At 35.4% G+C, this 12,910-nt stretch overlaps 1 protein-coding gene across 2 annotated transcripts in view; it reads left to right on the top strand.

Moving 5' to 3' along the window:
- Positions 1-9,027, top strand: part of LOC136037960 (uncharacterized) — a 79,987-nt gene extending 70,960 nt beyond the window's left edge. For both annotated transcript variants that reach the window (XM_065720846.1, XM_065720845.1), the window contains exon 8: positions 6,694-9,027. In XM_065720846.1, coding sequence (XP_065576918.1) covers positions 6,694-6,823 — 130 coding nt within the window. In that variant the 3' untranslated portion in view covers positions 6,824-9,027. The remainder of the gene's footprint in view (positions 1-6,693) is intronic.
- Positions 9,028-12,910: the final 3,883 nt, after the last annotated feature.

Raw genomic sequence — 12,910 nt, 5'->3', positions numbered from 1 at the left:
TTTTTTAGTTTTGTTTTTCTCCTTTATTTTTTTCCTTTTTTTTTCTTTTTTAGCTTATTTAGATTTTTAGATTTTTTAGTTTTTTTATTAGTTTTTAGTTTTTTTTTCTTTTTAGTTTTTTTGTCCCGGTCGTCATTTATATCCCCCTGTTTCCCCCGGGTCGTCATTTATACTCCCTGTGTCCCGGTGCTTTGTTGATTGCTAATCGAACATTCCTTTTGTCCTGGTCGCTTTCTCTTTGAGTGTCGTCATTTATTTTTTTCTTTTTTAGTTCTTTTAGTTTTTACCTTTTTTAGTTTTTTTTAGTTTTTAGTTTTTTTAGTTTTTTACCTTTTTTTAGTTTTTTTAGTTTTTTTTTAGTTTTTTAGCTTTTTTATTTTTTTTATTAGTTTTTAGTTTTTTTGTAGTTTTTGCCTTTTTTTTAGTTTTTTTAGTTTTTTAGCTTTTTTATTAGTTTTTAGTTTTTTTTGTAGTTTTTGCCTTTTTTAGTTTTTTTAGTTTTTTAGCTTTTTTATTTTTTTTATTAGTTTTTAGTTTTTTTTGTAGTTTTTGCCTTTTTTTTCTCTTTGAGTGTCGTCATTTATTAGTTTTTTCCTTTTTTTTTTAGTTTTTTATTGGTTTTTACCTTTATTTTAGCTTATTTTTCAGTTTTTTCCTTTTTTTTATTTTTTTTTATTTTTTATTTTTTTTAGTTTTTTACCTTTTTTTAGTTTTTTTAGTTTTTTAGCTTTTTTACTTTTTTTATTAGTTTTTAGTTTTTTTTGTAGTTTTTGCCTTTTTTTAGTTTTTTCAGTTTTTTTTTTAGTTTTTTATTGGTTTTTACCTTTATAGTTTTTTTAGTTTTTTAGCTTTTTTATTTTTTTTATTAGTTTTTAGTTTTTTTTGTAGTTTTTGCCTTTTTTTAGTTTTTTCAGTTTTGACGTCACCTGATCCAGTTTTTTCAGGTGACGTCACCTGACACATCCATCCATCCATCCACAGACAACTTATTTTTATATATATAGATATATATATATATATATATATATATATATATATATATATATATATATATATATATATATATATATATATATATATATATATATATATATATATTTAACTACGTAAAACATGCAAATATACAACATTCTTTGCTGTCCCATTGTCTGTCCATATAAATAGATTGTCAGGTTTACCAACTCTTGAACATGCAACATAATAATTGTCCATTGGAAAACAATCCGTATTCAGATCTATACCGCATTTTTCTAACGATTGCCCTAGAGCTTCGTTGATGGTGATTGCCAATCGAACATTCCGTGTGTCCCCGTCGTCATTTATATCTCCCCCTTTGCCCCGGCGTCCCCGTTGTAGTTGTGTCCCTTTGTCCTGGTCTTCATTTATATTCCCTGTGTCCCGGTCGTCATTTGTGTCCCGGTATCCCAGTCTGTAATCTCTCTTTGAGTTTCCCAATCGTCATTTATATTCCCTCTGTCCCGGGGCCACAATCTTGACAGGGCCTTTTGAGGATGAGGCTGTTCTTATTCCTCGCATTCCCATGATTCCAACAGATCTGCCTTTTCAATTTAAGAGATTGCAATTCCCAATTCGATTAGCATTTGCAATCACAATCAACAAAGCTCAAGGTCAATCATTAGAAAGATGAGGTACAGATCTTAATACTGATTGTTTTTCCCATGGACAATTGTACGTTGCATGTTCGAGGGTCGGTAAACCTGACAATCTATTTATATACAGCGACAATTGGACAGCGAAGAATGTTGTATATTTGCAAGTTTTACGCAGTTAATGTGTATTGTATCTATCTATCTATCTATCTATATAAAAACGAGTTGTGTGTATGTATGTTTGTTTGTTTGTAAAAAGAGGGTTTGCATATGACGTCATTATAAGTACATAATGCTTTGTATATGCACAGACAATGGGAAAGCCAAGAATGTTGTATATTTGCAAGTTTTGAGTAGTTCAAAACACATATATAAATCTAACTATATTCATTGGTGGTACACAGGGACACAACTACAATGGCGCGTAACTAATATGGCGTCATGAAGTTGTTTGTCGACTGACGTCATGTTTGTCAACTGATGAAATTACATACCGGGACAGCGGAACACAAATGACGACCGGGACACAGGGAATATGAATGACGACCGGGAACCTCAAAGAGAAATTACAAACTGGGACACCCGGACACAAATCAAGACCGAGACACAGGGAATATAAATGACGACCGGAACATAAGGACATAACTGCAACGGGGATGCCGGGGGCACAGGCGGGATATATAAATGACGACCGGGACAGAGGGATTGTTCGAATAGAAATTACAGACCGGGACACAAATGACGACCGGGACACTGGGAATATAAATGACGACCGGGACACTCAAAGAGAAATTACAAACTGGGATAACGGGACACAACTGACGACCGGGACTATTATCGCCTGGCATTCAGGTACAGCCCAGTCGATGATTATAGTAGATGTGTTAAAATCGGGACCTATTGCAAGGCCTTGAAATTCAATGGTGAAACAATGGGAATGTGTTGCGCCTCAGGAAAAGTTAAACTTCCTCTATTGGCTGCACCACCAGACCCATTGAAAACTTCGCTTGCTGGAACTACGTCATAATCTAAGCGTTTTTTTATCACAGATCAGAAAATATAACTCATGTTTCCAAATGACGTCGTTTGGCGCCCAAATCGAAAATCCAGATAAATTTATGCCTACTTTCAAAGTCACTTTAATATTAAATTGATAAATCCAGCCACTAACAAAGAAATTAATAAGAAATGTAGTGCAATGCATTATTATTCCTATAGACTAATGATTCGGCTGGATGAAGACAATTATATTTTAAAATGCCGTCAATTGTTTCACCAGTATGTCGTTGATATGTATGCAAAAATTGAATCAGAACATTTGCTATATATCCGCCTGAATCAGACCAGTCTCCGCTCTGAACAATACATTCATTTGCGAGATGCAGTTGTAAATGGCGGTAATATCACAAACATTGGAAGATTAACGATTTTACCTTCGTCATATGCTGGCAGTCCCCGTTATATGCATGAATATGCTCAGGATGCTATTGCGTATTTTCGTCTTTATGGTCGTCCAGATTTATTTATTACATTTACATGTAATCAATCTTGGGACGAGATACAGCAGCTTTTACTTCAAGGACAATCGGCGGTTCATAGACATGACATTACGGCCCGTGTCTTCCGGCAAAAGTTGAAATCACTGATAAACTACATAGTAAAACTTGAAGTGTTTGGGTCAGTGGGATGCTGGATGTACTCAGTGGAATGGCAAAAACGAGGTTTGCCACACGCACATATACTAATCAGGCTACATTATAAAATTACTTCTAACGACATTGATAATGGGATTTCCACTGAAATACCTGATGAAAATGTCTATAAGGGTTAATATGATATTGTTGTAAAAAATATGATACATGGACTTTGCAGTGCATTGAACGAAAATTCACCATGCATGGCCAAAGGAAGGTGCACAAAGCGATATCCTCAACTTTTAGTATCCATCACAATTACTGGCAATGATGGTTACCCACAATATAGAAGAAGATCTACTGAAGATGGCGGTAAAACAGTAATAATAAAGAAGCGTAACGGTACAATCATCGAAGTAGATAACCTGTGGGTTATTCCATATTCCCCATTATTATCAAAAACATTTAATGCACACATAAACATTGAATACTGTAACTCCGTAAAGGCAATCAAATACATATGTAAATACGTCAACAAAGGCAGTGACAAGGCAGTTTTTGGCTTGCAGTCCGAAATCAAAGATATCGAAAAATAAACGAAAAATAAAGTATTTGAACGTCGAAAACAGGGTAAGTCAGTCGACGGCCAACCTACCATCTTCAAAGATACCACGATAGGAAGACTCTACACCGTTCACCCCAATCAACATGAATGCTTCTTTCTACGCCTGCTTTTGGCAAATATACCCGGTCCGACGTCCTTTGAGTATTTGAGAACTGTAAACGGTACTATACATGACACTTACCGTATTGCATGCCAAGCTCTGAATTTATTGGAGAATGACCAACACTGGGATAGCTGCATCAATGACGCGTGTGAAACGTCAACTTCAAGTCAAATTCGTGCATTGTTTGATATCATACTAACAACTTGCTCTCCATCAGCTCCTACAGAGTTATGGGAAAAATATAAATAAAAAATGTCCGAAGATATACTCCATCGAAAACGGCTAGAGACGTCAGATATGATTATTGATTTTACATCAGAAATTTATAACTCCACTTTAGTTATTATAGAAGATTTGAGCGTATGTATGGCAAACAAACCTCTTCAGGATTTGAGAATGCCTTCACCTAATCGTACCGCTGCTGTTTCGACATGTGTAGAATTGGATCGTGAACAAAGTTACAGTACGAGTGATCTATTGTCGTATGTACAAAATAACATTTCCAAGTTAACGTTGGAACAAAAAGACATTTATGATACGATAATGCATTGTGTCGATAACAACGTTGGAGATATTTTCTTTTTGGATGTGCCAGGAGGTACTGGTAAAATGTTTGTGAAAATTATGATTCTGGCATCAATTCGATCAAAAAATGATATAGCGTTGGCAATTGCGTCGTCTGAAATAGCCGCAACGTTGCTGCCTGGTGGAAGAACTGCTCATTGCGCTTTGAAATTGCCTCTGAATTTGCATTCTACAGAAACTCCCCTGTGCAATATTCCCAAATCATCTGGGATGGGTAAAGTATTGCAGCAATGTAAACTTATTATTTGGGACGAGTGGACAATGGCACACAAAAAATCGCTCGAGGCTCTGGATCAATGTTTGAAAGATTTGCGAGGGAATTCGAAATCCTTTGGCAACATATTAATATTGCTTGCGGGAGATTTCAGGCAAACATTACCTATAATACCTAGATCAACCCCTGCAGACGAAATGAATGCTTGCCAGAAAAATTCTAATTTATGGGCACACGTAAAAACATTAAAATTAACTGCAATTATGCGTGTTCGATTGCAAAATGACGACTCTGGTCAAACATTTTCAGATTAATTGCTGGCAATTGGAAACGGAAATCTCCCAGTAGACTTAATTTCAGGACGTATACAACTACCTGCGGAATTCTGTAATTTAGTGACGTACAAAAATGAATTGATTGAAAAAGTATTTCCGAATATTCTAAAAAAATATAAAAATAATAAATGGCTAAGTGAAAGAGCGATTCTTGCACCCAAAAATATAGACATCCACGAAATCAACAATATTGTTTTAACCAAGATTCGAGACCAGGAAGTCCTCTACAAGTCAGTCGACACAGTTTTGGAACCAAATGAGCCGATTAATTATCCATCTGAATTTTTAAATTCCGTGGATCATTCAGGGTTTCCACCACACGTGCCACAACTAAAAATAGGCGTACCAATAATACTGTTAAGAAATATCAGCCCACCAAAGCCTTGCAATGGCACGCGACTCGATGTAAAAAAAAAAAAAATGGAAAACGTAATAGAGGCCACAATCTTGACAGGGCTTTTTGAGGGTGAGGTTGTTCTTATTCCTCGGATTCCTATGATTCCAACGGATCTGCCTTTTCAATTTGAAAGATTGCAATTCCCAATCCGATTAGCATTTGTAATCACCATCAACAAAGCTCAAGGTTAATCATTAGAAAATTGTGGTATAGATCTTAATACTGATTGTTGAAGTGGCGCGAACCGCCACCCCAACAGCTAGAATATAATAATTGTTCCTGAAGGAACAATTATTAAATTACGAAACTGGACAAAAAAAGCATCATGTTGTGTATTCAAGTTCATCGTAGTTAAATTATGTATAACAACCATTAATTGTTTACTGCTTCAAGTAAATTAATCAAGTTATACAAGAGTCATCATTATCAATATCTTGTGATGGCGTAGCGGATACAGCCATAATTTGTGGGCCTAAGGTTTGAAGGTTTAATCCCAGGTGTCGCAAGGCCTGGTGTAGAGCATAAGATTTTCAAATTTCTTCTTTTCTTCATTATTTTTATTTGTAATACCTCCGTATTAGCTGCTTTATTTTGTAGAAAAGGGGAATTTTCCACGATGGGAGTTATCCAGGAGGGAATACGCCTGTTCTTTTCTCTTTACGTTGGTGTTTCTGTGAATAAAAAGAACAATAGACTTTGTGGGGATTAATGCCGTGCATTTATTGTGTACTTAAATCATCAGGAAAAATATGCCCCAAGAATACAGAAAACTAAAATTTTTAGCTTACCAAAAAATGAATTAGCATACCCAAAACGAAGAGTTGACATAATAGACACATTAACACCAAGTTGAATTAAAGAATACCATGTTGGCTATGGCATATTGAAACAAATGCCTTTCATGCATCGAGCGCACAAAAATGAACCTTAAAACCATTTTATGTGCTTCAAGCAATAGCGAAGCTAGAGCACGATCAGTATGTAATCCTGTATTCGGCTTGAAGCTAAACTGATTAGATATATAATCTACTTTAGACAGGATATCAGGGAGCACAATGCATTCAAATACTTTGCTTAAAGTACAAGCAACTGTAATAAGCCTATGCAAAGCGTAACTAGTTGGATCCTTACCACGTATTATTATATATTTTATTCATATTAAGTATGTTAATATAAATTTTGGATTGTAGGGTTGAAAGGAAAATTTACACTTCACAACAGTCGAAGAATATAACGGAAAGATCAGATTTAGAAGACAATGATAACTTGAAAAACCTCAGAAAAGCAATTCTAAAAGTAAGTGTTTTTGTGAAACATTAAATGTTTCTTGCAAGAAAAGGTACTCAAGGTTCATATTTGCTTACACCTCATCATTTGGAAACACCCTACCCTTAGTGGGCTCCAACATAATCTTGACCGCGTTGTTGCACCAACTGTATCACTGATCGGTTCTGTTTTATTGTTGATTAAGAGTCAATTGATGATAACTGCCTGATTCTAAGCGACTACTCCTGTCTGCGAGACGTTTTAAATTTATCAAATTAAAGTGCTTGAACATATATAATAAGAAACCTTTGATACCCCTGATTACTTTGCCATTATTAATGCAATGATTTTTTTCAATTAAAGTGACTTGCTGACAATTTCTACTTTCCTTTTTATTGTTTTTCAGATAATTGTTTGTATACATGTCTTCTGTCAGGAGTACTTTGACTACTGAGAGATATTAATATAATAACTTTATCAATTCTTGAAGATCAATTATATTGTATGATAGTAATTGACCAAAAATTTACCTTTAAACCAATCATCACAAAGCATGCAGATCATACTTTTTGCTAGACAATGGGTCTGCTTTCAAAAGTTGTATATACTTATACATATATATATATATATAAGCTTCAAAAGTTGAATTTTTCTTTTGCAAAAATACAATTTTTTCAGATAAACTAAACCTGCTTTGTTTCAGAAACCACACTTAAATTTAATAAGTTTGTTGACTCTGTCCAATTATGCTCGCATCAAGGAGTGGATTCCAAGAGAGAAAATGAGTTTGGTAAAACAACAAGGGGCTTGTTCGCAGAAATTGTCAAAAGAGCACCATATCCATAAGGAATCCAAAGAAAAATGTGAGGCCAATGCTATATAAATGCCCCTGATATTCAACAAACTTTGTATTGCTGGTTGATCAGGTGGCAACTTTGAGGGGTTCATAAACTCATAGCTATAAACATTACCAAATATGTCAGGAATATATTCATACAGAAGCTAGATAGTATGTAATAAACAGTCGTATAGTTGAGCACATGAAATGATTGGCATATCAAATCATTGTAGAATAAGTGTCCCATGATGGAAGTGCATAGATACAGCAGACTGGGACTAATATGTACGAATAAATACTTTTTGTAAACTTTTTCTGGCAATGACCAGAGTATATCTATATATATATAAATAAGTTGTTTGTTTGTCTGTCGAGTGACGTCTTTTTTTCCGCATATGACGTCTGAATTATTTCATCATATACCAATTCAAAAACGAACATATTCAAGCCGAAATAGCTGAGTTGGTAAAGCGTTATGTTTTCAAAACGAATGTATTCAAGCAAAAATATCTCAGTTATATAACTACCTGTGTTGGCGCAGTGGGTTTGACCTTAGCGTGGTAGTACGGGACCCAGAGTTCGAACCATGTAGTAGGATTGCATTAAGGGCCGACGCAGGGGACGTAAAAAAACTTAAAAAGGTAGAAACTACAAAAAAACTAAAAAGAAAAAAACTAAAAATTAAAAAAGCTAAAAAAACTAAAAAAAGGTAAGAAACTAAAAACTAAAATAAGAAAAAACCAAAACAAATAAAAAAGGTAAAAACTACAAAAAAAACTAAAAAGAAAAAAATAAATAAAAACTAATAAAAAACCAAAAATGGCTAAAAAACTATAAAAAAAAAATAAAAAAAGGTGAAAAACTAAAAAAAAAAAAAACTAAAAAAGAAAAAAAAAGAAAAAAGCAAAAAAGCTGAAAAATAAAGGAGAAAAAGAAAACTAAAAAAATTAAAAATAAAAAGAAAAATAAAAAAGGTAAAAACTACAAAAAAAAATAAAAAGAACAAAGGAAAAAACTGAAAAAGGTAAAACAGGTAAAAACCAAAAAAAAAACGAAAAAGAAAGAGAGAGAGAAAAAAAATGTATTTCATCATATACCAATTCAAAAACGAATGTATATACAGACCGGGACACCAGGACACAAATGACGACCGGGACACCGGGAATATAAATGACGACCTGGAAACTCAAAGAAAAATTACAGAGATTAGCAATCAACATAAACAAAGATCAAGGGTAATCATTAGAATCATGAAGTAGGCTATAGGGATTGTTTTTCCCGATTGTCCTTGAAGTAAAAGCTGCAGTATCTCGTCCCAAGATTGATTACATGTAAATGTAATAAATAAATCTGGACGACCATAGAGACGAACTTACGCAATAGCATCTTGAGCATATTCATGCACATGACGGGGACTGCCAGCATATGACGAAGGTAAAATTGTTAATCTTCCAACGTTTGTGGTATTACCGTCATTTATAACTGCATCTCGCAAATGAATGTATTGTTCAGAGCGGAGCTTGGTCTGATTCAGGCGGATATATAGCAAACGTTCTGATTCAATTTTAGCATACATATCCACGACGAATTGGTGAAACAATTCACGGCATTTTAAAATATAATTTTCTTCATCCTGCCGAATCATTAGTCTATAGGAATAATAATGCATTGCACTGCATTTCTTATTCATGTCTTTGTTAGTGGCTGGATTCATCAATTTAATATTAAAGTAATAGCCGTCGGCTCCATCCCAAAAAATGATAGGATATTGTAGGGCATCGTAGCATCGATGAGTTTTAGCAATTCTTAACAACTGAGCGTTTCGCTTATGAAGAATAATATCTCGAGGTAAAAATTGATCACCGACCATAACGATTGCCACTTCGTCGATAGTCGGAGCATTGTATCTACGCACATGTTGGCCAGGAGGCGTTTTGTCAGCGGAAATAACAATTTTATGCGTATCAGTAGGCATCAAATCGATGGCTGTTTTGAACAGACGCACTAAATTATTATTTTCGTGGAAAAGATGTTGCAATTGGGAAACGATTGTCCTTTCAACGTTGGGAGAAATTTCGCAACGTGCATTCAATTCAGAATTTCTATCACTGATGAAGTACAATTGTAAAAATTTATGATTCTCGCGTGAGAATGGTAGAAGGGACCCTGCTTTATGATAAATTTGCCCTTTTACTTTGAAAGTAGACATAAATTGATCTGGATTTTCGATTTGGGCTCCAAACGACGTCATTTGGAAACATGAGTTGTATTGTCTGATTTTTGACAAAAAACGCTTAGATTCTGACGTAGTTCCAGTAAGGAAAGTCTTCAATGGCTCTGGTGGTGCAGCCAATAGAGGAAATTTAACTTTTCCTGAGGCGCAACACATTCCCATTGTTACACCATTGAATTTCAAGGCCTTGCAATAGGGACAAATTTTAGACATTGTCCCGATTTGAACAAATCTACTCAAGCTATAATCATCGACTGGGTTGTACCTGAATGCCAGGCGATAACTTTCAGGTTGCTCTGATTCCTCGGCACGCTTTCTTTTCTTACTTTCTCTATCAGCAGCAAGCCTGCTTCCGCGTTGCTCTGGTAGTTCCTCGGCACGCTTTCTGTTCTTTCTTTCTCTATCAGCCTCAAGCCTGTTTCCTTGCTGTTCTTTTGATTCCTCGGCACGCTTTCTGTTCTTTCTTTCTCTATCAGCCTCAAGCCTGTTTCCCTGCTGTTCTTTTGATTCCTCGGCACGCCTTCTTTTTTCACTTTCTCTTTTAGCAGCAAGTCTGCTTTCGCGTTGCTCTGGTAGTTCCTCGGCACGCTTTCTTTTCTGACTTTCTCTATCAGCAGCAAGTTTTTTGGCATAGACTCTTTGAGGATCTTGATCGGCTTTTGCCATGGTAAGTTCATCAGTCATTGTAAACTTAAACATTAATAGATTTCTACGTGAACATATGTCTTATATATCTTGAATGACGTCACCGTCAAAGCAAAAATGACGACAACTACTTTCATGACGTCAGCCGACACAGAAACATGACGTCACCTGACAACTAATTTCATGACGTCAGCCGACACAGAAACATGACGTCACCTGATCCACAGCCAGACAGACAGACAACTTATTTTTATATATATAGATATATATATATATATATATATATATATATATATATATATATATATATATATATATATATATATATATATATATATATATATATATATATATATATATATATATGGTAGGGGCGCTTCGCCACAATTGTACGTTGCAGGTTCGAGGGTCGGTAAACCTGACAATCTATTTATATGCAGCGACAATTGGACAGCGAAGAATGTTGTATATTCGCAAGTTTTACGCAGTTAATTTGTATTGTATCTATCTATCTATCTATCTATATAAAAACGAGTTGTGTGTATGCATGTTTGTTTGTTTGTAAAAAGAGCGTTTGCATATGACGTCATTATTAGTACATACGGCTTTGTATATGCACAGACAATGGGAAAGCCAAGAATGTTGTATATTCGCAATTTTTACGTAGTTTGAAACACATATATAATTCTATCTATATTCACAGGTGGGACACAGGGACACAACTACAATGGCGCGTAACTAATATGGCGCGTAACGACTTACGCGCGCGGGAGGCTTGGGGGGGGGCGCGAAGCGCCCCACCAACTAGGTGTTGGGGTGGCGCGAAGCGCCACCCCAACAGCTAGTTATATATATATAAATATACAACATTATTTGCTTTCCCACTACTGGGAGCTTTCCGTTTCCAATTGCCAGCAATTAATCTGAAAATGTTTGACCAGAGTCATCGTTTTACAATCGGACACGCATATTTGTAGTTAATTTTAATATTTTTACGTGTGCCCATAAATTAGAATTTTTCAGGCAAGCATTTATTTCGTCTGCAGGAGTTAAACTACGTAAAAATTGCGAATATACAACATTCTTGGCTTTCTCATTGTCTGTGCACATACAAAGCCGTATGTACTAATAATGACGTCATATACAAACGCTCTTTTTACAAACAGACAAACATGCATACACACAACTCGTTTTTATAGAGATAGATGGATAGATGGATACAATAAAAATTAACTGCGTAAAGCTTGCGAATATACAACATTCTTCGCTGTCCAATTGTCGCTGCATATAAATAGATTGTCAGGTTTACCGACCCTCGAACATGCAACGTACAATTGTCCATGGGAAAAACAATCAGTATTAAGATCTATACCACATTTTTTTAATGATTGACCTTGAGCTTTGTTAATGGTGATTGCAAACGCTAATCGAATTGGGAATTGCAATCTTTTAAATTGAAAAGGCAGATCTTTTGGAATCATGGGAGTGCGAGGAATAAGAACAGCCTAACCCTCAAAAGGCCCTGTCAAGATTGTGGAGCCTCAAGCGATTTTTTGTGTGCCATTTTGCACTCATCCCAAATAATAAGTTTGCATTGCTGCAATACTTTACCCATCCCAGATGATTTGGAAATATTGCACGTGGGAGTTTCTGTAGAATGCAAATTCAGGGGCAATTTCAAAGCGGAATGAGCAGTTCTTCCACCAGGCAGCAATGTTGCGGCTATTCCGGACGACGCAATTGCCAACGCTATATTATTTTTTGATCGAATTGATGCCAGAATCAGTTTTATCACAAACGTTTTACCAGTACCTCCTGGCGCATCCAAAAAGAAAATTTCTCCAACGTTGTTATCGACACAATGCATTATCCTATCATAAATGTCTTTTTGTTCCGACGTTAACTTGGAAATGTTATTTTGTACATACGACAATAGATCACTCGTACTGTAACTTTGTTCAAGATCCAATTCTACACAAGTCGAAACAGCAGCGATACGGTTAGGTGAAGGCATTCCCAAATCCTGAAGAGGTTTGTTTGCCATACGCACGCACAAATCTTCTATAATAACTAAAGTGTAGTTATAAATTTCTGATGTAAAATCAAAAGTCATATCTGACGTCTCTAACTGTTTTCGATGGAGTATATCTTCGGACATTTTTGACTTATATTTTTCCCATAGCTCTGTAGGAGCTGATGGAGAGCAAGTTGTTAAAATGATGCCAAACAATGTACGAATTTGACTTGGGTTTGACGTTTCGCACGCGTCATTGATGCAGTTATCCCAATGTTGGTCATTCTCCAATAAATTCAGAGCTTGGCATGCACTACAGTAAGTGTCATGTATAGTACCGTTTACAGTTCTCAAATACTCAAAGGATGTCGGACCGGGTACATTCACCAAAAGCAGGCGTAGAAAGAAGCA

This window comes from Artemia franciscana, chromosome 17 (genome assembly GCF_032884065.1).
Source record: "Artemia franciscana chromosome 17, ASM3288406v1, whole genome shotgun sequence".
Lineage (NCBI taxonomy): Eukaryota > Metazoa > Arthropoda > Branchiopoda > Anostraca > Artemiidae > Artemia > Artemia franciscana.
Note: the sequence above shows the minus strand (reverse complement) of the source record. Positions and strands in the feature narration are given on the sequence as shown.